At 51.7% G+C, this 25,657-nt stretch overlaps 1 protein-coding gene across 1 annotated transcript in view; it reads right to left on the bottom strand.

The window, feature by feature from the left end:
* LOC140403348 (rho GTPase-activating protein SYDE1-like) overlaps positions 1 to 7,379 on the bottom strand; it is a 110,547-nt gene extending 103,168 nt beyond the window's left edge. The window contains exon 1 of the mRNA XM_072491248.1: positions 6,996 to 7,379. Coding sequence (XP_072347349.1) covers positions 6,996 to 7,077 — 82 coding nt within the window. The 5' untranslated portion in view covers positions 7,078 to 7,379. The remainder of the gene's footprint in view (positions 1 to 6,995) is intronic.
* Between the last annotated feature and the right edge of the window lie 18,278 nt (positions 7,380 to 25,657).

Here is a 25,657-nt window from a genome sequence, read left to right on the forward strand (position 1 = left end):
AGAATTAATGCCGTCAGAAAATCGCTGCAAAATGTTGATACAATTTCATTGAATGTTGCACAATTGTTAGCCTCAATTAATAGGTTTGTCACGGATGCTCGAAACGAATATGGCTCGGTTGAAGCTGAGGCGCTGACATTAACAACAAAATACAGGTCCCTCTGATATGAGAAGTGTACAAGGCACAGCAAGTTATTTTTCGACTAGAGACAATGAAATCACTTTGAAAGGGAAAGAGAAGATCATCGTTGAGACTGTCAATGTTATTTGTGTCACAATAATGGTGCAATTGCAGAGTACTAAGAACAAAGAAAATTACAGCACAGGAACAGGCCCTTCGGCCTTCCCAGCCTGCGCCGATCTAGATCCTGTATCTAAACCTGTCACCTATTTTCCAAGGATCTATTTCCCTCTGTTCCCCGCCCGTTCATATATCTGTCTAGATGCATCTTAAATGATGCTATTGTGCCCGCCTCTACCACCTCCGCTGGCAAAGCGTTCCAGGCACCCATCACCCTCTGCGTAAAAAACTTTCCACGCACATCTCCCTTAAACTTTCCCCCTCTCACCTTGAAATCGTGACCCCTTGTAATTGACACCCCCACTCTTGGAAAAAGCTTGTTGCTATCCACCCTGTCCATACCTCTCAAATGTTGTAGACCTCAATCAGGTCCCCCCTCAACCTCCGGCTTTCCAATGAAAACAATCCTAATCTACTCAACCTTTCTTCATAGCTAGCACCCTCCATACCAGGCAACATCCTGGTGAACCTCCTCTGCACCCTCTCTAAAGCATCCACATCCTTCTGGTAATGTGGCGACCAGAACTGCACGCAGTATTCCAAATGTGGCCTAACCAAAGTCCTATACAACTGTAACATGACCTGCCGACTCTTGGACTCAATACCCCGTCCGATGAAGGCAAGCATGCTGTATGCCTTCTTGACCACTCTATTGACCTGCATTGCCACCTTCAGGGTACAATGGACCTGAACTCCCAGATCTCTCTGTACATCAATTTCCCCAGGACTCTTCCATTGACCGTATAGTCCGCTCTTGAATTAGATCTTCCAAAATGCATCACCTCGCATTTGCCTGGATTGAATTCCATCTGCCATTTCTCTGCCCAACTCTCCAATCTATTTATATTTTGTTGTATTCTCTGACAGTCCTCCTCGCTATCTGCAACTCCACCAATCTTAGTATCATCTGCAAACTTGCTAATCAGGCCACCTATACCTTCGTCCAGATCATTTATGTATATCACAAACAACAGTGGTCCGAGCACGGATCCCTGTGGAACACCACTAGTCACCTTTCTCCATTTTGAGACATTCCCTTCCACCACTACTCTCTGTCTCCTGTTGCCCAGCCAGTTCTTTATCCATCTAGCTAGTACACCCTGAACCCCATACGACTTCACTTTTTCCATCAACCTGCCATGGGAAACTTTATCAAACGCCTTACTGAAGTCCATGTATATGACATCTACAGTCCTTCCCTCATCAATTAACGTTGTCACTTCCTCAAAGAATTCTATTAGGTTTGAAAGACATGACCTTCCCTGCACAAAACCATGCTGCCTATCACTGATAAGTCTATTTTCTTCCAAATGTGAATAGATCAGTATTTTCTCCAACAGTTTGCCTACCACTGACGTGTAGCTCACCGGTCTATAATTCCCTGGATTATCCCTGCTACCTTTCTTATACAAAGGGACAACATTAGCAATTCTCCAGTCCTCCGGGACCTCACCCGTGCTCAAGGATGCTGCAAGGATATCTGTTAAGGTCCCAGCTATTTCGTTCCTCGCTTCCCTCAGTAACCTGGGATAGATCCCATCCGGACCTGGGGACTTGTCCACCTTAATGCCTTTTAGAATACCCAAAACTTCCCACTTCCTTATGCCGACTTGACCTATAGTATTTAAACATCCATCCTTAGCCTCAACATCCGTCATGTCCCTCTCCTTGGTGAATACCGATGCAAAGTACTCATTAAGAATCTCACCCATTTCCTCTGACTTCACGCATAAATTCCCTCTTTTGTCTTTGAGTGGGCCAATCCTTTCTCTAGTTACCCTCTTGCTCCTTATATACGAATAAAAGGCTTTGGGATTTTCCTTAACCCTGTTAGCCAAAGATATTTCATGACCCCTTTTAGCCCTCTTTATTGCACGTTTGAGATTTGTCCTACTTTCCCGATATTCCTCCAAAGCTTCATCAGATTTAAGGAGCCTAGATCTTATGTATGCTTCCTTTTTCATCTTAGCTAGTCTCACAATTCCACCCGTCATCCATGGTTCCCTAATCTTGCCATTTCTATCCCTCATTTTCACAGGGACATGTCTGTCCTGCACTCTAATTAACCTTTCCTGAAAAGACTCCCACATTTCAAATGTGGATTTACCCTTGAAGAGCTGCTCCCAATCCACATTCACTAGCTCCTGCCAAATTTTGTTATACTTGGACTTTCCCCAATTTAGCACTCTTTCTTTAGGACCACTCTCGTCTTTGTCCATGAGTATTCTAAAACTTACGGAATTGTGATCGCTATTCCCAAAGTAACCACCGACTGAAACTTCAACCACCTGGCCAGGATCATTCCCCAATACCAGGTCCAGTATGGCCCTTTCCCTTCTCTCTCACCCTCCCCAACATTCCTCTCATCACTCCCCCCACCCACTCCATTCTCGCCCACTCACCCATTCCCATCCATTTACATACTGCTCTAAAAAAACTCTCCTGGATGCTCCTTACAAATTCTGCTCCATCGACGCCTCCAACACTACATGAGTCCCATTCAATGCTGGGGAAGTTAAAATCTCCCATTACGACCACCCTATTGCTCTGACGTTTTTCTATAATCTGTCTACATATTTGTACCTCTACTTCACGCTCGCTTTTGGGAGGCCTGTAGTAAAGTCCCAACAATGTTACTGCACCCTTCCTATTTCTTAGCTCTACCCATATTGCCTCAGTGCTCGAATCCTCCATCATGCCCTCCTTAATCATAGCAGTGACGTGAATCCCTGAAGAAAGCTGTTGATTTATTTTGCTTTTCGACAGGAGCTTGGAAGGGAATGTTAAAAGCCACTGCAGTAATAAATTAGGTCAATTTCACAAGGAGGGCATGGACACAAATCTTTTTGACGATGAAGTGAAACAATTCATTCATTTCATCGCTAGTGATGAGCTCTGTGCTTCGAGATCACCGGCTGATTTGCACAGACTTGCAAGTGACGGTTTGCAAGCAACCTTTCCAAATGTGGAAACCATTCTGAAAATATTTTTAACGATACCTTTCACAAATGCTTCCAGTGCACGTTCTTCTGTACTGAAAAGAGTTCAAACTCATTTGTGAAGTACGATGAGTCAGGAACATTTGACAAGTTCAGCAATACTGACGATTGCAAAGTGCATCTTTACTAGATATAATCGATGATTTTGTGAAGAACAATTATGGAAAAAGAGCTATCGAACTAAATATCACGACAAGAAGGGATGAAGCAAAGAAATATTAACCATCTGTCCATCTTACTAATTTTCTTCTTTAAATTCTGTTTTTCAAAATGGACCATGGCTGGTCTGAAATAATGGCAGCAGAGGGTTACATGCTGATAGTTCTAACCACCATCGATCCTCAAGTTTGGTCTGCAGTCCTGAATGGGACTCTGAAATATACTGAATGGTAGCGTATGAATCTTGTCGATTGGAGTATCTGCTTCTGCAACTGGCTCATCTATCCTGCACTGGCCTGTGCTGCAGCGATATCATTGGCTGATTTTTTTTCATCTCGTTGCTCATCAGCAAGTTGCATGTCACCTCAAAACTCGCATCGCAATATTGACCATCTTTATCACCATTCTGGCAAGAGGTAAGCTTGGATTTCAATTCAGCAACTATTTATATGGGTGTGTTTTTCAAGTTAAAAAGCACTAAAGCAGTTAAGCAGTGATCAATTTGCCTCCTGTGGGTGGGCGTGATGTCATTGGGGAAGGGGTGAGACATCATTGGGGGCCAGAAATGAAGGTGAGGACACGACCCCACAAAGGGTTTGTCTGCCTCACCCCCTTCACCACCCCACCCTCTCTCACCCCACCGTTCATCCTCCTCAATCTCTCTTACCTCCCCACCCACAACCACTCATCCTCGCCCACCAAGACCATTCTCACACCCACCCACCGCCTCCACTCAACCCCCTTTCCACCCTCAGCCACCCCTCACCCATCCCCCTCCCACCCTCACCAACACTCCCCATCTCAACCCTCAACCATTTCCCCTCACCTTCTCCCCACATCCTCCCCCAATTCCCCACCCCACACAAACACCCCTCTCCCCCCCCACCCGCGCCTAATCTCCCCTCTCTCACCCTCCCCAACACCCCTCTCATCACTCCCCTCACCCACTCCATTCTCACCCACTCACCCATTCCCATCCACCCTCACCAACTCCCCCTTCACCCATTCCAGCCTCACTCTCCCACCCCCCCTCACCCTCACTTCTCTCCTCACCCACTTCTGCCTCAGCCCCTCATCCACTCACCCCCTGACTGTCGGACACCCCTCACCCTCAATCACTCCCCCTCATTCACACCCCTCTCATCTCACTCACTCCCACCCTCACCTTCACCCACTCCCACCCAAACCCTCCTCACCTGTTCCATCTGTATGCACTCCCCATCTCACTCCACCCTCACCCATCCCCATCACCCACCCCACTCCAATCTCTCCCTCACCAATGCTCCTCACCCCAACTCTCAACTATTTCTACTCACCCAGTTGCCTCTCAGCCTCTCCCCACACCCTCACATTGCCCCTCGCCCACACAAACCCCCTTGCCGTTACCGACCCGCTCACTCACATCCCTCACACACTCCCCTCACCCACTCCCAGTTCACCCTCACCCACCCACCTCCCTCCCTCACCCCACACCCTTACTCACTCCCCCTCAACCCCCACACCTTCACCTACTCCACCCTCACTCCCCCTCACCCATCCCTCACCCCTCACCCACTCCCCCCTCACCCACTCCCCCCCTCACCCACTCCCCCCCCTCACCCACTCCCCCCCTCACCCACTCCCCCCCCCTCACCCACTCCCCCCCCCTCACCCACCCCCCCCTCTCCCACTCCCCCCCCTCTCCCACTCCCCCCCTCTCCCACTCCCCCCCCTCTCCCACTCCCCCCCTCTCCCACTCCCCCCCCTCTCCCACTCCCCCCCTCTCCCCCTCACCCACTCCCCCCTCACCCACTCCCCCCCACCCACTCCCCCCTCACCCACTCCCCCCTCACCCACTCCCCCCTCACCCACTCCCCCCTCACCCACTCCCCCCTCACCCACTCCCCCCCTCACCATCTCCCCCCCTCACCATCTCCCCCCTCACCCACTCCCTCCCCTGACCCTCACCCACTCCCTCCCCTGACCCTCACCCACTCCCACCCCTGACCCTCACCCACTCCCACCCCTGACCCTCACCCACTCCCCCCCACCTCACCCACTCCCCCCCACCTCACCCACGGCCCCCCCACCTCACCCACACCCCCCCCCACCTCACCCACGGCCCCCCCCACCTCACCCACCTCACCCCCTCACCCACTCCCTCCCCTGACCCTCACCCACTCCCTCCCCTGACCCTCACCCACTCCCACCCCTGGCCCTCACCCACTCCCACCCCTGACCCTCACCCACTCCCACCCAACTCACCCACTCCCCCCACCTCACCCACGGCCCCCCCACCTCACCCACACCCCCCCACCTCACCCACGGCCCCCCCACCTCACCCACCTCACCCACGGCCCCCCCACCTCACCCACCTCACCCACACCTCCCCACCTCACCCACACCCCCCCACCTCACCCACACACCCCCACCTCACCCACACACCCCCACCTCACCCACACCCCCCCCACCTCACCCACATCCCCCCCCACCCCACATCCCCCCCCACCCCACATCCCCCCCACCTCACCCACCCCCCCACCTCACCCGCGCCCCCCCACCTCACCCACATCCCCCCCCACCTCACCCACATCCCCCCCCACCTCACCCACACACCCCCACCTCAGCCACACCCCCCTCACCCACTCCCCCATTCACCCTCTCCCTCCCCTGACCCTCACTCGCTCCCTCCCCTGACCGTCACCCACTCCCTCCCCTGACCCTCACCCACTCCCACCCCTGACCCTCACCCACTCCCCCCCACCTCACCCACGGCCCCCCCACCTCACCCACTCCCCCCCACCTCACCCACTCCCCCCCACCTCACCCACCTCACCCACACCTCCCCACCTCACCCACACACCCCCACCTCACCCACACCCCCCCCCACCCCACATCCCCCCCCACCCCACATCCCCCCCACCTCACCCACCCCCCCACCTCACCCGCGCCCCCCCACCTCACCCACATCCCCCCCACCTCACCCACATCCCCCCACCTCACCCACATCCCCCCACCTCACCCACATCCCCCCACCTCACCCACATCCCCCCACCTCACCCACATCCCCCCCCACCTCACCCACATCCCCCCCCACCTCACCCACATCCCCCCACCTCACCCACATCCCCCCACCTCACCCACATCCCCCCCACCTCACCCACACACCCCCACCTCAGCCACTCCCCCCTCAGCCACACCCCCCTCACCCACTCCCCCATTCACCCTCTCCCTCCCCTGACCCTCACTCGCTCCCTCCCCTGACCGTCACCCACTCCCTCCCCTGACCCTCACCCACTCCCTCCCCTGACCCTCACCCACTCCCTCCCCTGACCCTCACCCACTCCCTCCCCTCCTCCCTCCCCTCACCTCCACCCTCCCCTCATCTCCTCCCTCATCTCCTCACACACTCCCTCACCTCGCTCACTCCTGCCCCTCACCCACTCCCTCACCTCACCCACTCCTGCCCCTCACCCACTCCTGCCCCTCACCCACTCCCTCCCCTCACCCTCACCCACTCCCTCACCTCACCCACTCCCTCACCCCCCTCCCGGTACCTTCACTCCGTCCGCTTTTCAGACTTTTCCTTCTTCTGGCTCGGAGTTTGGCGAAAGTTTTGCGGATTAGCGGTTCAGCCATTGCGGCGGGAGAGAGGGTCGGGCCGGCCGGGCCCGGGGAGGGGGTGCCCGGGACGCGGTGCCCGGGGACGGGGTCTCCGGTCCGCTCCCGCTCCGCCCGCTCAGCGCCAGCACATTCCTGCCCTCCCCGGGGAGCGTCTCCAAATGGCGACAGCCGCCGCCGCCCCCTCGGCGCCCCGGCCCCGGCAGCCCCGCTCCGCCTCCAGCCGCTTCCCGCGGTCGCCGCTCCGGCTCTGACCCGCGTTCAGGGAAAGTGCGCTGGGAATGGGGAGGCGGGAGGGGAACCTCCGCCTCGGGGCTGCCGCGGGGATTTGGAGACGGTCCCTGGCCCCCGCTGAAAACTGGGATTGGGAATGGGGGACTGGGAATGAGGGACTGGGAATGGGGAGTGGGAATGGGAGTGAGGGATGGGGATTGAGCACTGGGAATAAGGGATTGGGAATGAGGACGGAATGGGAATGGGGACTGGGAATGGGGCACCGGGAATGGGGAGTGGGAATGGGAGTGAGGGATGGGGATTGAGGGACTGGGAATGAGGGATTGGAAATGAAGGACTGGGAATGAGGACTGGGAATGAGGGAATGGGATTGAAGACTGGGAATAAGGGATAGGGAATGAGGGACTGGGAATGAGGACGGAATGGAGGACTGGGAATGGGGGCACCGGGAATGGGGAGTGGGAATGGGAGTGAGGGACTCTGAATGGAAATGCGGACTGGGAATGGGGACAGGGTATGGGAATGAAGGACAGGAATGAGGGATTGGAAATGAAGGTCTGGGAATGAGGACTGGGAATGAGAAATTGCTAATGAATGGGAATGGGAATGAGGACTGGGAATGGAAATGAGGGACTGGGAATGAGTGACTGGGAATGGAAATGAGGGACAGTGAATGGGGAACTGGGAATGAGGGACTGGGAATCAGTGATTGGGAATGGGGACTGGGAATGGAAATGAGGGACTGGGAATGAGGACTAGGAATAAGGGAATGGAAATGAGGATTGGGAATGAGGGACTGGGATGAGGGACTGGCAATGAGGGACTGGTAACGAGGGACTGGGAATGAGGGACTGGGAATGAGGACTGGGAATGGGAATGAGGGACTGGAAATGAGGGACTGGAAATGAGGGACTGGGAATTAGGGACTGGAAATGAGGGACTGGGAATGAGGGACTGGGAATGGAAATGATGGACTGGGAATGAGGGTTGGGAATGAGGGACTGGGATTGAGAGATTGGGAATGCGGGACTGGGAATGAGGACTGGGAAAGAGGGACTGGGAAAGAGGGACTGGGAATGAGGGACTGGGAATGGGAGACTGGGAATGAGGGACTGGGAATGGAAATGATGGACTGGGAATGAGGGATTGGGAATGCAGGACTGGGAATGAGGACTGGGAATGAGGGACTGGGAATGTGGGATTTGGAATGAGGGATTGGGAATGAGGGACTGGGAATGAGGACTAGGAATGAGGACTAGGAATGAGGGAATGGGATTGAGGACTGGGAATAAGGGATTGGGAATGAGGGACTGGGAATGAGGACGGAATGGGTAGTGGGAATGGGATTGGGGACTGGGAATGAGGGACTGGGAATGTGGGACTGGGAATGAGGATCTGGGAATGAGGGACTGGGAATGAGAAATTGCTAATGAGGACTGGGAATGGGAATGAGGACTGGGAATAAGGGACTGGGAAAGAGGGACTGGGACTGGGAATGACGGACTGGGAATGAGGTACTGGGAACGAGGGACTGGGAACGAGGGACTGGGAACGGAAATGATGGATTGGGAATGAGGGATTGGTAATGAAGGACTGGGAATGAGGGACTGGGAATGAAAACTGGGAATGAAAACTGGGAATGAGGGAATGGCAATGAGGATTGGGAATGGGGGACTGGGATGGGGGCTGGAAATGAGAGATTGGGAATGAGAGACTGGGAATGAGGGACTGGAATGAGGCCTGAGAATTAGGGACTGGAATGAGGGATTCTGAATGAATGACTGGGAATGAGGACTGGGAATGGGAATGAGGATTGGGTATGAGGACTGGGAATGAGGGATTGGGAATGAGGACTGGGAATAGGGGACTGGGAATGAGAGACTGGGAATGGGGGACTGGGAATGGGGGACTGGGAATGGGGGACTGGGAATGAGGGTCTGGGAATGGGGACTGGGAATGAGGGATTGGGAATGAGGACTGGGAATAGGGGACTGCGAATGGGGGACTGCGAATGGGGGACAGGGAATGAGGAACTGAGAATGGGGGACTGGGAATGAGGGACTGGGAATGAAGGAATGGGAATGTGGGAATGGAAATGAGGGAATGGAAATGATAGACTGGGAATGAGAGACTGGGAATGTGGGATTGGGAATGGCGGACTGGGAATGAGAGAATGGGGAGTGGGAATGGGGATTGGGAATGAGGGACTGGGAATGAGTGACTGGGAATGAGAGACTTGGAATGAGAGACTTGGAATGAGGGATTGGGAATGAGGGACTGGGAATGAGGGACTGGGAATGGGGGACTGGGAATGAGGACTGGGAATGAGGACTGGGAATGAGGGACTGGGAATGGGAATGAGGGACTGGGAATGAGGGATTGGGAATGAGGACCGGGAATGAGGACTAGGAATGAGGGAATGGGATTGAGCACTGGGAATAAGGGATTGGGAATGACGGACTGGGAATGAGGATGGAATGGGAATGGGGACTGGGAATTGGGGCACCGCGAATGGGGAGTGGGAATGGGAGTGAGGATTGGGAATGAGGGACTGGGAAGGAGGAATGGGGAATGGGATTGGGGGACTGGGAATGAGGGACTGGGAATGAGGGATTGGAAATGAGGACTGGGAATGAGGACTATGAATGAGGACTGGGAATGAGGGAATGTGATTGAAGACTGGGAATAAGGGATTGGGAATGAGGGACTGGGAATGAGGATGGAATGGAGGACTGGGAATGGGGGCACCGGGAATGGGGAGTGGGAATGGGAGTGAGGGACTGGAATGAGGACTGGGAATGGGGAATGGGATTGGGGGACTGGTAATGAGGGACTGGGAATGTGGGACTGGGAATGGGAGTGAGGGACTCTGAATGGGAATGCGGACTGGGAATGGGGACAGGTTATGGGAATGAGGGACAGGAATGAGGGACTGGGAATGAAGGATTGGAAATGAAGGATTGGGAATGAAAACTGGGAATGGCAATGAGGATTGGGAATCAGGGACTGGGAATGGGGGCTGGAAGTTAGAGATTGGGAATGAGAGACTGGGAATGAGGGACTGGAATGAGGACTGAGAATTAGGGACTGGAATGAGGGATTCTGAATGAATGACTGGGAATGGGAATGAGGATTGGGTATGAGGACTGGGAATGAGGGATTGGGAATGAGGACTGGGAATGGGGTACTGGGAATGAGGGACTGTGAATGGGGGACTGGGAATGGGGGACTGGGAATGGGGGACTGGGTATGGTGATTGGGAATGAGGGTCTGGGAATGAGGGATTGGGAATGGGGACTGGGAATGAGGGATTGGGAATGAGGACTGGGAATAGGGGACTGCGAATGGGGGACAGGGAATGAGGAACTGAGAATGGGGGACTGGGAATGAGGGACTGGGAATGAAGGAATGGGAATGTGGGAATGGAAATGAGGGAATGGAAATGATAGACTGGGAATGAGAGACTGGGAATGTGGGATTGGGAATGGCGGACTGGGAATGAGAGAATGGGGAGCGGGAATGGGAACTGGGAATGAGGGACTGGGAATGAGTGACTGGGAATGAGAGACTTGGAATGAGGGATTGGGAATGAGGGACTGGGAATGGGGGACTGGGAATGAGGACTGGGAATGAGGACTGGGAATGGGAGACTGCGAATGGGAATGAGGGACTGGGAATGAGGGATTGGGAATGAGGACCGGGAATGAGGATTAGGAATGAGGGAATGGGATTGAGCACTGGGAATAAGGGACTGGGAATAAGGGACAGAGAATGAGAGACTGGGAATTAGAGACTAGGAATTAGAGACTGGGAATAGGGGACTGGGAATGGGGGACAGGGAATGAGGAACTGAGAATGGGGGACTGGGAATGAGGGACTGGGAATGAAGGAATGGGAATGAGGGAATGGAAATGAGGGACTGGGAATGAGGGACTGGGAATGTGGGATTGGGAATGGCGGACTGGGAATGAGATAATGGGGAGTGGGAATGGGGGACTGGGAATGGGAATGAGGGTCTGGGAATGAGGACTGGGAATAAGGGATTGGGAATGAGGACTGGGAATGAGGGATTGGGAATGAGGGACTGGGAATGAGGGTCTGGGAATGAGGACTGGGAATGAGGACTGGGAATGAGGACTGGGATTAAGGGATTGGGAATGAGGGACTGGGAATGAGGACTCGGAATGAGGGACTGGGAATGTGGGACTGGGAATGGAAATGAGGGACTGGGAATGAGGGACTGGGAATGAGGGCTGTGAATGAGGGCTGTGAATGAGGGACTGGGAATGAGGGACTGGGAATGAGGGAATGGGAATGAGGGAATGGGAATGGGGGACTGGGAATGAGGGATTGGGAATGAGGACTGGGAATGGGGGACTGGGAATGAGGGACTGGGAATGAGGGACTGGGATTGAGAGACTGGGAATGCGGGATTGGGAATGGCAGACTGGGAATGAGGGGCTGGGAATGAGGGACTGGGAATGAGGGACTGGGAATGGCGGACTGGGAATGAGGGAATTGGAATGGGTGACTGGGAATGGGGGACTGAGAATGATGGTCAGGGACTGAGAATGAGGGATAGGGACTGGGGATTGGAGCGAGAGACTGGGAATGATGGACTGGGAATGGGAGACTGGGAATGAGGGACTGGGAAAGGGGGACTGAGAATGCAGGACTGGGACTGGGAATGGGAGACTGGGAATTAGGGGCTGGAAATGAGGAACTGGGAATCAGGGAGAGGGACTGGGAATGGGGGACAGGGAATATGGGACTGAGAGTATGAGACAGGGACTGTTAATGAGGTACTGGGAATGAAGTACTGGGAATGGGATACAGGGACTGGGAGTGAGGGACAGGAAATGTAAATGAAGGAAAGGGACTAGAAATGAGGAGCAGGGTCTGGGAATGGAAGGGGTGAACTGGGAATGTGGGACAGACTGGGAATCAGTGTCTGGGTCCGGGAATGGGAAACAGGGACTGGGAATGAGTGACAAGGAAATGGGAGACAGGAGATGCGAATGACAGACTGGGAATAAGGGACAGGGTCTGGGAATGGGGATTGGGAATGGAAGTCAAGGTCTGGGAATGAGGATAGTTCTCGGGATGCAAGATATGGTCTGGAAATCGGGGCTGGGAATCTGGGCCAGGGTCTGGGAAGGGGAACCTGGGACTCGGAATGGGGCACAGGGAGTGGGAATGGAAGACATGAAAAGGACTGTGAATGAGGGATAGGGATTGAGATTAAGGACAGGGTCTGGGAACGGGAGACATGGACTGGGAATAAGGGATTGGGAATGGGGCACACGGACTGGAAATGAGGGTCAAGGTCTGGGAATGAGGGACAGGGACTGGGAATGAGAAACAGGGACTGGGAATGAGGGACAGGGTCTTTGAATAGGAGACAAGATCAGGGAATGGGAATAGGGATTGGGAATGGGAAGCCGAATCTGGGAATGGGAAACAGGTTTTAGGAGACAGGTACTTGGAATGGAAGGCAGGAACTGGGAATGGAAGACAGAGACTGGGAATGGAAGCCAGGGACTGGGAATGGAAGCCAGGAACTGGGAATGGCAGACAGAGACTGGGAATGGAAGACAGAGACTGGGAATGGAAGACAGAGACGGGGAATGGAAGACAGGGACCGGAATGGAAAACAGGAACTGGGAATGGAAGACAGAGACGGGGAATGGAAGACAGGGACCGGAATGGAAAACAGGAACTGGGAATGGAAGACAGAGACTGGGAATGGAAGCCAGGAACTGGGAATGGAAGACAGGGACTGGGAATGGAAGACAGGGACTGGGAATGGAAGCCAGGAACTGGGAATGGAAGACAGGAACTGGGAATGGAAGACAGGGACTGGGAATGGAAGCCAGGAACTGGGAATGGAAGACAGGGACTGGGAATGGAAGACAGGGACTGGGAATGGAAGACAGGGACTGGTAATGCCCCTTCCCCGTTCATCCGATAACCCTTGACTTCCTTGTCGATCAAAAATCTGTCAACTCATCCTTGAATAAATTCAATGACCCAGCCTCCATTGCCAGCGAGGTAGACCTTTCATTTTTAAACTGTGTCCCCTGGTTCCGGTCTCCCCCACAAGAAGGCACGTCCTCCCGGTATCTACCCTGTCAAGTTCTCTCAGGATCTGATCATTTTCACTAAGGTCGTCTCTCATTCTTTTAACGTCCAATTGGTATCGGCCCAATCTGTCCAACCTTTCTTCATAAGATAACCCCTTCGTCCCAGGGTTGAGTTGAGTGAACCTCCTCTGAACTGCTTGAAACACAATTCTATATTTTTGCAAACATGGAGTCCGAAACTGTACACGGTGCTCCAGATGTGGCCTCACCTCTTGTACAGCAACAGTAAAGCTTCCCTATTCCATTTCCCTTGTACTAAATGTCAACATTCCATGTCAACTGCAGCAACTCACCAAGGTTCCTTAGACAACTCCTTCCAAACCCACGACCGCTACCATCTAGAAGGATAAGGGGAGCAGATACGTGGAGGTTCCCCATCCTGAGTTGGAAATATATCGGCCGTTCCTTCACTGTCGCTGGGTCCAAATCCTGGAACTCCCTCCCTAACAGCACAGTGGGTGTACCTACACCTCAAGGGCTGCGACAAAAACAACTCACCACCACCTTTTGAAGGACAGCTTCGGATGGGCAATAAATGCTGGCTGAACCAGCGACACCAACATCCCATAAATGAATTTTTAATTGATTCACTCCGCACTTGCACATTGACCTTTTGTGATTCATGTACCAGGGCACCCAGTTCCCTCCGCACCGCCGAGTTCTGCGATCTCTCTACATTTAAACAGTTGGCTACTTTTCTACTCTTCCAGCCAAAATGGACAAGTTCGCATTTGGCCAAATACTCCGTCTGCTAAAGTTTTGCCCACTCACTCAATCTGCATGTGTCCCCTTTGCAAACTCTCCCCCTCCTCTCGGCAACTTGCGTCCCAACCTGAATTGGTGCCATCGGCAAATGTAGAGACGTACGGCCGGTCCCTTTAGGTTGTAACTAGTTGAGGCCCCAGCCACGTTCCTCATGACTTGCACCAATTCATGCCAGCGGAATTCTAGGATGAGGGCGGGGGGGGGGGGGGGGGGGGCTGCCTGAAGCATCCCAGCTGGCAGGTGAATCGGGCACCCAGCCCGTCAATTAGATGCTCAACATCTCTAATGATGTTCCCACTGCGTCAGACGGGAATCTCATCGGGAAACCCGTTAAGGCCAGCAAGGTGGGCCGGGAGACTCGTGACGAGTTTGACACCCGGTGCAAATCCAGATTTTGGCCCGAAGCAGGGTTCATAGAATTATAGAATCCCTACAGTGCAAAAGGAGGCCATTCGACCCATCGAGTCTGCACCGACCCCCCAAAAGAGCACCCTACCCAGGTCCACTCCCCCAACCACCTTGCCCTATTACCATAACCACGTAATCTAACCTGTACACCGCTGGACACTAAGGGGCAATTTAGCGTGGTCAATCCACCTAATCTATACATCTTTGGACTTAGCGGGCCAGCGCGAATCCCATGGTTAGCGGGCTGCCCGAGAGGATCCCGGCCCCTGTTTCTAAGCTAATGTGCATTTTAAAACCCCCTTCAGGCAGCTGCACTCTTATCAATTCCTCTTTCATCCCATTCTTCAAACTTTATTTTATCCAAGTCTTAAATCTCTAACTTATTCAAACTTCTTGACACTCTAGAGAACCAAGGCCAGCTTTAGTTCCGATTTAAACACTTGTAGAAGTTATTACTTTTATATTACTAGCTTTCCCTCATACTCTAATTTCACCCTCTTAATTTTTTTCAATCATTATTTTCAGGTTCTTAAAATCTGACCAATCCTGTGACCTACCACTAACCCCAGCCGATCTGTACAGATGCTTCTTTCAAAAGGGATATTACCCTTAACAAAGAACAAAGAACAAAGAAATGTACAGCACAGGAACAGGCCCTTCGGCCCTCCAAGCCCGTGCCGACCATACTGCCCGACTAAACTACAATCTTCTACACTTCCTGGGTCCGTATCCTTCTATTCCCATCCTATTCATATATTTGTCAAGATGCCCCTTAAATGTCCCTATCGTCCCTGCCTCCACTACCTCCTCCGGTAGTGAGTTCCAGGCACCCACTACCCTCTGCGTAAAAAACTTGCCTCGTACATCTACTCTAAACTTTGCCCCTCTCACCTTAAACCTATGCCCCCTAGTAATTGACCCCTCTACCCTGGGGAAAAGCCTCTGACTATCCACTCTGTCTATGCCCCTCATAATTTTGTATACCTCTATCAGGTCGCCCCTCAACCTCCTTCGTTCCAGTGAGAACAAACCGAGTTTATTCAATCGCTCCTCATAGCTTATGCCCTCCATACCAGGCAACATTCTGGTAAATCTCTTCTGCACCCTCTCTAAAGCCTCCACATCCTTCTGGTAGTGTGGCGACCAGAATTGAACACTATACTCCAAGTGTGGCCTAACTAAGGTTCTATACAGCTGCAACATGACTTGCCAATTCTTATACTCAATGCCCCGGCCAATGAAGGCAAGCATGCCGTATGCCTTCTTGACTACCTTCTCCACCTGTGTAGCCCCTTTCAGTGATCTGTGGACCTGTACTCCTAGATCTCTTTGACTTTCAATACTCTTGAGGGTTCTACCATTCACTGTATATTCCCTACCTGCATTAGCCCTTCCAAAATGCATTACCTCACATTTGTCCAGGTTAAACTCCATCTGCCATCTCTCCGCCCAAGTCTCCAGACAATCTAAATCCTGCTGTATCCTCAGACAGTCCTCATCGCTATCCGCAATTCCACCAACCTTTGTGTCGTCTGCAAACTTACTAATCAGACCAGTTACATTTTCCTCCAAATCATTTATATATACTACAAAGAGCAAAGGTCCCAGCACTGATCCCTGTGGAACACCACTGGTCACAGCCCTCCAATTAGAAAAGCATCCCTCCATTGCTACCCTCTGCCTTCTATGGCCTAGCCAGTTCTGTATCCACCTTGCCAGTTCACCCCTGATCCCGTGTGACTTCACCTTTTGTACTAGTCTACCATGAGGGACCTTGTCAAAGGCCTTACTGAAGTCCATATAGACAACATCTACTGCCCTACCTGCATCAATCATCTTAGTGACCTCCTCGAAAAACTCTATCAAGTTAGTGAGACACGACCTCCCCTTCACAAAACCGTGCTGCCTCTCACTAATACGTCCATTTGCTTCCAAATGGGAGTAGATCCTGTCTCGAAGAATTCTCTCCAGTAATTTCCCTACCACTGAAGTAAGGCTCACCGGCCTGTAGTTCCCGGGATTATCCCTGCCACCCTTCTTAAACAGAGGAACAACATTGGCTATTCTCCAGTCCTCCGGGACATCCTCTGAAGACAGCGAGGATCCAAAGATTTCTGTCAAGGCCTCAGCAATTTCCTCTCCAGCCTCCTTCAGTATTCTGGGGTAGATCCCATCCGGCCCTGGGGACTTATCTACCTTAATATTTTTTAAGACACCCAACACCTCGTCTTTTTGGATCACAATGTGACCCAGGCTATCTACACCCCCTTCTCCAGACTCAACATCTACCAATTCCTTCTCTTTGGTGAATACTGATGCAAAGTATTCATTTAGTACCTCGCCCATTTCCTCTGGCTCCACACATAGATTCCCTTGCCTATCCTTCAGTGGGCCAACCCTTTCCCTGGCTACCCTCTTGCTTTTTATGGAAGTGTAAAAAGCCTTGGGATTTTCCTTAACCCTATTTGCCAATGCCTTTTCATGACCCCTTCTAGCCCTCCTGACTCCTTGCTTAAGTTCCTTCCTACTTTCCTTATATGCCACACAGGCTTCGTCTGTTCCCAGCCTTTTAGCCCTGACAAATGCCTCCTTTTTCTTTTTGACGAGGCCTACAATATCACTCGTCATCCAAGGTTCCCGAAAATTGCCGTATTTATCTTTCTTCCTCACAGGAACATGCCTGTCCTGTATTCCTTTCAACTGACACTTGAAAGCCTCCCACATGTCAGATGTTGATTTGCCCTCAAACATCCGCCCCCAATCTATGTTCTTCAGTTCCCGCCTAATATTGTTATAATTAGCCTTCCCCCAATTTAGCACATTCATCCTCGGACCACTCTTATCCTTGTCCACCAGTACTTTAAAACTTACTGAATTGTGGTCACTGTTACCGAAATGCTCCCCTACTGAAACATCTACCACCTGGCCGGGCTCATTCCCCAATACCAGGTCCAGTACCGCCCCTTCCCTAGTTGGACTGTTTACATATTGTTTTAAGAAGCCCTCCTGGATGCTCCTTACAAACTCTGCCCCGTCTAAGCCCCTGGCACTAAGTGAGTCCCAGTCAATATTGGGGAAGTTGAAGTCTCCCATCACCACAACCCTGTTGTTTTTACTCTTTTCCAAAATCTGTCTACCTATCTGCTCCTCTATCTCCCGCTGGCTGTTGGGAGGCCTGTAGTATACCCCCAACATTGTGACTGAACCCTTCTTATTCCTGATCTCTACCCATATAGCCTCACTGCCCTCTGAGGTGTCCTCTCGCTGTATAGCTGTGATACTCTCCTGAACAAGTAGCGCAACTCCGCCTCCCCTTTTACATCCCCCTCTATCCCGCCTGAAACATCTAAATCCTGGAACGTTTAGCTGCCAATCCTGCCCTTCCCTCAACCAGGTCTCTGTAATGGCAACAACATCATAGTTCCAAGTAGTAATCCAAGCTCTAAGTTCATCTGCCTTACCCGTAATGCTCCTTGCATTAAAACATATGCACTTCAGGCCACCAGACCCGCTGTGTTCAGCAACTTCTCCCCGTCTGCGCTGCCTCAGAGCCACACTGTCCCTATTCCCTAGTTCTCCCTCAATGCTCTCACCTTCTGACCTATTGCTCCCGTGCCCACCCCCCTGCCATACTAGTTTAAACCCTCCCGTGTGACACTAGCAAACCTCGCGGCCAGGATATTTATGCCTCTCCGGTTTAGATGCAACCCGTCCATCTTATACAGGTCACACCTGCCCCGGAAGAGCTCCCAGTGGTCCAGATAACAGAAACCCTCCCTCCTACACCAGCTGTTTAGCCACGTGTTTGTCTGCTCTATCTTCCTATTTCTAGCCTCACTGGCACGTGGCACAGGGAGTAATCCCGAGATTACAACCCTCGAGGTCCTGTCTTTTAACTTTCTGCCGAGCTCCCTGAACTCCTGCTGCAGGACCTCATGCCCCTTCCTGCCTATGTCGTTAGTACCAATATGTACAACGACCTCTGCCTGTTTGCCCTCCCCCTTCAGGATTCCCTCTACCCGTTCGGAGACATCCTGGACCCTGGCACCAGGGAGGCAACATACCATCCTGGAGTCTCTTTCACGTCCACAGAAGCGCCTATCTGTGCCCCTGACTATAGAGTCCCCTATAACTATTACTCTTCTGCGCTTTGACCCTCCCTTCTGAACATCAGAGCCAGCCGTGGTGCCACTGCTCTGGCTGCTGCTGTTTTCCCCTGATAGGCTATCCCCCCCGACAGTATCCACAGTATCCATTAACTTCCTGATTGATGTGCATGATGCATCATTCTCAAACAGCCTTTCTTTCCCATGTGGTAAACCGCGTGACTGTATTGTCTGGACTGTACTGTATCATACTCGCCTGGGCTTGTCCAGGTTGGCTCCGCCTGTGGCTCCTCCCCTCGGGGCTTTCTGTATAAGAGTGGCAAGTCTCCACCTCCGGCCCCAGTTCGGGTCCAGAGGCGGGAGGCTTGGTGTTTAGTGTATTAAAGCCTCAGTTAACTTTATCTACTCGTCGTGTATTATTGATGGTGTATCATCCCACTGAGATGAATCTTTGCTGAGAGTTAACAAATATCTCCTTAAAGGTCTGCCACTGCATCTCCACTGCCCTACCTTTTAACCTGGCTTCCTAATTCACTCTAACTAGATCTGTGACTGAGAAAAGTCTACAAAATGATGAGAGGCATGGACGGAGTGGATTGTCAGAAGCATTTTCCCAGGTTGGAAGAGTCAATTACTAGGGGGCATAGGTTTAAGGTGCAAGGGGCAAGGTTTAGAGGAGATGTACGAGGCAAGTTTTTTACACAGAGGGTAGTGGGAGGCTGGAACTTGCTGCCGGAGGAGGTGGTGGAAGCAGGGACGATAGTGACGTCTGAGGGGAGTCTTGACGAATACATGAATAGGATGGAAAAAGAGGGATACGGACCCCGGATGTGTAGAAGGTTTTAGGTTTGACGGGCAACATGGCCGGCGCAGGGTTGGAGGGCCGAAGGGCCTGTTCCTGTTTTTTGTTCTGCCTTCATACCCTCATTGTAGAATACAGCCCTATTCAGTCAGCACCTCACTGCTAACCTGACCATCCCCGGTGATCCAGAGCTTCCACAGAACCTAGTTTGCCCTCGAGGCCTCCATTATCAGCAACTGCGAAGTGTCGCTTGGTCACTCGGACAGGAACCGCTGACAATGGTTCGATGAGAATGACCAGGAGGTCCAGGAGCTGATGAGCGCGAGGCTTTCCTGAGCCTGAAACAGCGACGCAACTCCAGAGGAGCTCGACAGACGGCTGAAGACAGCAAAAACAAAACCTTGCGACCTAAAGAGCAGATGGTGGGTGGAGAAAGCGCAGGAGATCCAGCAGTTAGCCCGCCATACCCTGACGGGTGAAGTTTCTTGAGCGCAGCCAAGACCAGCAACAGCCCAAGGCCCCACCCCTACCCTGCTGGCCATGAGCTAATTTCCCATATCCGGAAGGAAGAGAACATTCCAGGAGATGTCAGAGATGCTGTGATCCATCTTGAAGAAAGGTGACAAGTCCAGTTGCAGTAACTGCAGAGGAATGTGGCTGCTGTTGGCCACATTGCAAGAGTCCTCCTTAATCGCCTTCTCCCTGTGGCTGAAGAGTGCCTCCCAGAGTTGCAACGCAGTTTCCACCCACTAGGGGGCACACTGGACATGAGCTTCACCACTCGTCAACGACAAAAGGAATGCAGGGAACAGCACCAACCCTTGTACACAATCTTCTTTGGCCCCACAAAGACATTTGACACTGACAACCGGAAGGAATTATGGAGCGTCCTCCTCCGTCCCGGCTGCCCCCAAAGGTTTGGCACCGCCCGCTCCGCCTGTTCCACAATGAGATACAAGCCGGGATCCTGACCAACGGATCCACCACAGACCCGATTCATGTTCATACTGGGGGTCCACCAAGTTGTGTCATCGCACCGACGCCATTCTCAATCTTCCTTGCTGCAATTCTCCATCTCATCTTCAGCAAGCTCCCCGCTGGAAGGGAGCTGAACTGCAGAACAAACAGGAATCTGTTCAACTGCTGCCACCTGCAGGCCAGATCCGAGATTGTCCCAGCTTCAGTCACTGAACAGGATGCAGATGACGCGTGTGTCTGCGCGCACTCGGAGGCCGAGCTCCAAGCCATCGTCAACATCTTCACCAAAGGTTTATGAGAGCATAGCCCTTACACAAAACAGCTGGAAGACAAAAGTCCTCTGCCAACTTAGCCCCACCAGACAGCCCTGGCCCCCTGGGTTATCAAAATCCACCACAAGGCCTTGTACAGCGTGGACCAATTTCCATACCTCGGGAGCTTGTAGTCACTGATGGCGGACATCGACGGCGAGGTTCATACCACCTTACGTCGGCCAGCACAGCCTTCCATCGCCCGAGGTAGAGACCAGCACCAGGCTCTGATACCCGCTCTCCTACAAGGCTCAGAGACGTGGACTATGTACTGGAGACACCTCAAAACCCTGGAGAAGTACTACCAGCGCTGCCTCCTCAAAATCCTGCAAATCCATTGGCAGGACGGGTGCACCAATGTCAGTGTTCTCACTGAGGACGATATCCTGAGCTTTGAAGCACTGTCCACACTCGATCAGCTCTGCTGGGCGGGTCACATCATTCATGAGAAACAGTGATAATTACCTTTATTTTGGTTTAACACCTAGTCTTAGATCCACATTTATCACCTTCAAACTGAACATGAAATTCTATCATGTTATGATTATCATAGAATTTGATATCATAGAATTTACAGTGCAGAAGAAGATTACTTAGAGACTCCTTTACGATGAGGCTATTGATTAATCCTGGCTCATTGCTAGAATGACCTGCTCCTGGTTGGCTTTAGAACGCACTGCTCGAAGAAATTGTCCCAAATAGACAATCTAACCTCAAGCTCCATGCTATCATTGCCAATCTGATTTGTCCAATCTACATGTAGATTAAAGTCACCCGTGATCATCATGGTACCTTTCTTACACACCTGATTTATTTGTTGCCGTACGCTCTGTCCTACAGTGTAACGGCTGTTAGGGGGCCCTATAAGCTCCTCCCACATGTGACCTCTTACATTTTCTATTTCTTACATCTATCCAAACTAATTCTACAACTTGTACTTCTGAGCTAAGGTGATCTCTCACAGCAGTACCAATAGCATCTTTGATGCGCAGAGCTGCCGCATCACTTAGCTTCCTATCAATTCAAAATGTAACACCCGTCAATGTTCAGATCCCAGCCTTGGTCACCCTGCCACCATATCCCTGTCATGGCTGTCAGGTGATACATATTTATTTCTGTGCTAATAATTCATTTTGTCATAAATGCTGCACACATTCAGATACAGAGCCTTTAAACCATGCTCTTTTACATTATCGTTTCCCTTTACTATATCTCCTTTCATCATCCTTTCCCTCACACGATTTGGGTTAAATGTTATGCGACTTGCCAGGACACTGGACCAGTAAGGTTCAGGTGAAGACCATCCCGACCAGCAGGACGGCTCCCGCCCGACTCTTGGCGGCGCTGGACATATTCCGCAGCCGCCACGCCGGCTTCCCGTCCGCTGAGACCACACGTCAACCGCGTGGTCGGGAACTCGGACCATCGGAGACAGAGCATGGGGGGGAGGCCCTTCAGGTAACGCCCTGAGGCCCTCCCAATGGTGTGCGGCGCGCTCCTCGATGATGCCGTTTTGGAGGGGGCGGAGCATCCACGATTCCATCGTAAAAAAGGATTCCCCGACCAATCGCCGATTGTGAAATCAGCGTTGCGAAAGGGAGAATCTCGCCCAACGTCTTTTCACATATACCACCTACTGCTCTCTCTTTCATCAATACAGGTCGCATGGGCGTTGAATCTGTTGGACACTTGGCAAGGGCCAAATCTCCTCCACTTCTACTATGTTGAATGCAGGAATTTCACATGTGTTGTATTCCCGGTATTTGGTGCAGTAAGGGTTAAAAGCCTGGGTTAGAGTGTGTTTGACTGCTGCACTCATGTTTTTAAATATCCTGGTTTGTAAGGTTGGGAGCCCGGGGTGCCATTAAGCGTCATAAAAAGCTTGGGCTAATGGAATGTTGTTTGTATTAAGGGGATTCCCTATGGAGTTAATTAGATTTGAGCTTGGTAAGATGAGGTCTTGCTGGGTGCAGCCAAAGCATCATGGATTTTGTAGGAAAAGCAGGTCAGTGCAGTTCTGGATGAAACTGTGACTACAGGTCAGACAGTTTGCCCTCTGCAGTTGGGTAAAAAAGTGATTAACAGTCTTTACAGCAGTGCAGAATTGTCGGAGGCAAGCTGGAGCCGAAACAAGCTGAGAAACAGCTTCTCAAGAAATACAAGCAGAGTTTCTGCATGGGTCTGACAGGAGTCAGATCTTGTCTTTAAAGCAGTGTCAGGAGATCTCTCTTTCTCAAAGAACATCTCTGTAAACCAAGTGTTCCTGTGTGCCAATGGTAGTTAAAGTGGATTGAGAGCTGAGATGATGTTTCCTTGTTGTTTAAGTGGGAATAAAGATAGCAGTTAAAGGTACTGTATTCACTGTATTGATTAGTATTGTTTAAAGAGGTAATTGGAAGTTATTTTCTAATGCAATGTTAAAGATTTTAATACCTTGTTCGTAATAAAGTTTGCTTTAATGTACCATATCCCTAATTCTTCATGAAAGCACTTCTGGAGCAAGGTGTCCTTTCCTCACAGTCTTCCAAAATTAAAATAAAATATTGGGATTTCTGTCCCGTATCCTAACCACTGTGGGGGTCTGGTCTGGGATCGAATTGCTAACTGATGGGCCCCCTTACCTACCTCCCATCCTCCTGTCCCTGACCATCGACCAAATCCGATGACCCTACCCTGAGGGGTATAACCTCCCCCAAAGCATCCAGGAATCTTTTTTCCCCTCCCTGATGCATCGCAGTGTCTGCAGCTCGGCCTCCAGCTCAGTGAGACTGAGACAAACTTCACATTAGTGTCCTGGAACTCCCACGTTCCGCAGTTACAACACACCACCTGCCATGCCATCTTTAATATGCATCAATTCATTTTAAAAATTAATTTTGAGTTCATAAACCGTACTAAACCCAATAAGCTTTACTAGTGCCGGTAACTCTTACTAATATTAATTACATATACAATTACTGGATCACATGAGTTAACCTAGCAAAATACTCACCACTTATCTGTTTCCCTGTCACTTTGGACTTTATTTTTGTCCATTCCATCAAACCCGTTCAGAATAATGTAGGTTTCAATGAGGTTGTGTCTCATTCTTCTAAACTCCAGAGAATGTAGATCCAATTCTTTCTTTTTATTCATTCATGGGATGTGAGCATTGCTGGCTAGGGTAGCATTTATTACTCACCCCTAATTGCCCTTAGGAGGGTGGTGACCAACTTCTTGAACCGTTGCAGTCACTGTGATTTAGGGACACCCACAATGTTGATCTGTCATTCTTCTTCCTTAATCATGACTTCCCATCCATTAGGGTCGACCGGCTCTCAACCGTGACCGATCCACCTCCTGCACCTCTGCTCTCATCCTTTCCCCTCCCTCTCAGGACCAGGATAGAGTCCCCCTTTGTCGTCACTTTTCACCCCACCAGCCTCTGCATCCAAAGGATCATCCTCTGCCAGTTTGGCCAAATCCACCATGATGCCACCACCAAACGCATCTTCCCCCCACTCCCCCTGTCAGCATTCCACAGGGACCGATCCCTCCGGGATACTCTGGTCCACTCCTCCATCACCCTCAACACATCACCCACTTCCCACGGCACCTTCCCACGCACTCACAGAAGGTGCAAAACCTGCCCCTTTACCTCCTCCCTGCTCACCATTCCAGGGACGAAACACTCTTTTCAAGTGAGGCAGGGCTTCATCTACACCTCCTTCAATCAATGAAGCGCAGGTTCCAGAAACATATATATAGACAGATTCAAAGGTGCCAGACAATGCTTTGAATGCGAGCATTTGCAGGTAATTAAGTCTTTGCAAATCCAGAGGAGATGCACGTAAAGACTTAATTACCTGCAAATGCTCGCATTCCAAGCATTGCCTTGCATCTTTGACTTTGTCTATATATATGTTTCTCGAAACTACCTCTTCATTCACCTGAGGAAGGAGCAGTGCTCCGAAAACTAGTGATTTGAAACAAACCTGTTGGATTTTAACCTGGTGTTGTAAGACTTTGTACTCTTTTCCCATGATATCTTTGTCAATCTCCACCTATCGCTGGCCGTCTATCCAACCCCACTGCTCCACCACCCCCCCCCCCCCCCCAACCCTCCAACTACAGTATAAATCTCAGCTTATTTCCAGTTCTCTCCAGGTTTGACAAAGAGTCATCCAGACTCGAAACGTTCGCTCCCTTCTCTCTCCACAGATGCTGAGAGTCTCTACTGAGATTGTCCAGCCTTTTGGGCGCAATGCTGTCACTGCGTTGCGCCCGGTGCCCATCCGGGCAGGCCAGCTGCATCACAGGAGTGGCCCAAACCGGGTATGGAACCTCACCCGAGTTACCGCTGAGCGTGATCCAGACAATCATATTTGAAAGGGCTATTAGGCTCATTTGAATAAGTGCCACATTCTCCCGGTGACCAGGAGTCACCAGCCGCCACGGCCAGGCCTCACCCGGGTGCCGATTAGTACTGGTCTGCCATGGGGGCCCCGGTGGTTGGGGACAGGGCAGGGCAGTACCCTGGCACTCACTCCGACACTCGGGAACCCTGGCGTTGCCAACCTTGGAGAGCCAATGTGACACTGCCAGGGTGCCCGTTTGGTACTTCCAATGTGCCAGGGAAGCTGCCCAGGTGCCAGACTGGCAGTGCCAAGCGTCAGGGCCTGAGGGATGCCCATGAGAGGGAGAGGGTGAGGGGGGGCTTCATAAAGGTTAGGGGGGTAGGGGGGATCTGAAAGTGGGATGGGGGGGTCAGCAACCCCATACCAGGATATCCTCACTTAGCGGGTTAATGCCCATGTCTGTGGGGGGGGGGGCGGCATTGCCCATGGGTGAGTGGTATGGGAGGCCCTCAAA

This window comes from Scyliorhinus torazame, chromosome 27 (genome assembly GCF_047496885.1).
Source record: "Scyliorhinus torazame isolate Kashiwa2021f chromosome 27, sScyTor2.1, whole genome shotgun sequence".
Lineage (NCBI taxonomy): Eukaryota > Metazoa > Chordata > Chondrichthyes > Carcharhiniformes > Scyliorhinidae > Scyliorhinus > Scyliorhinus torazame.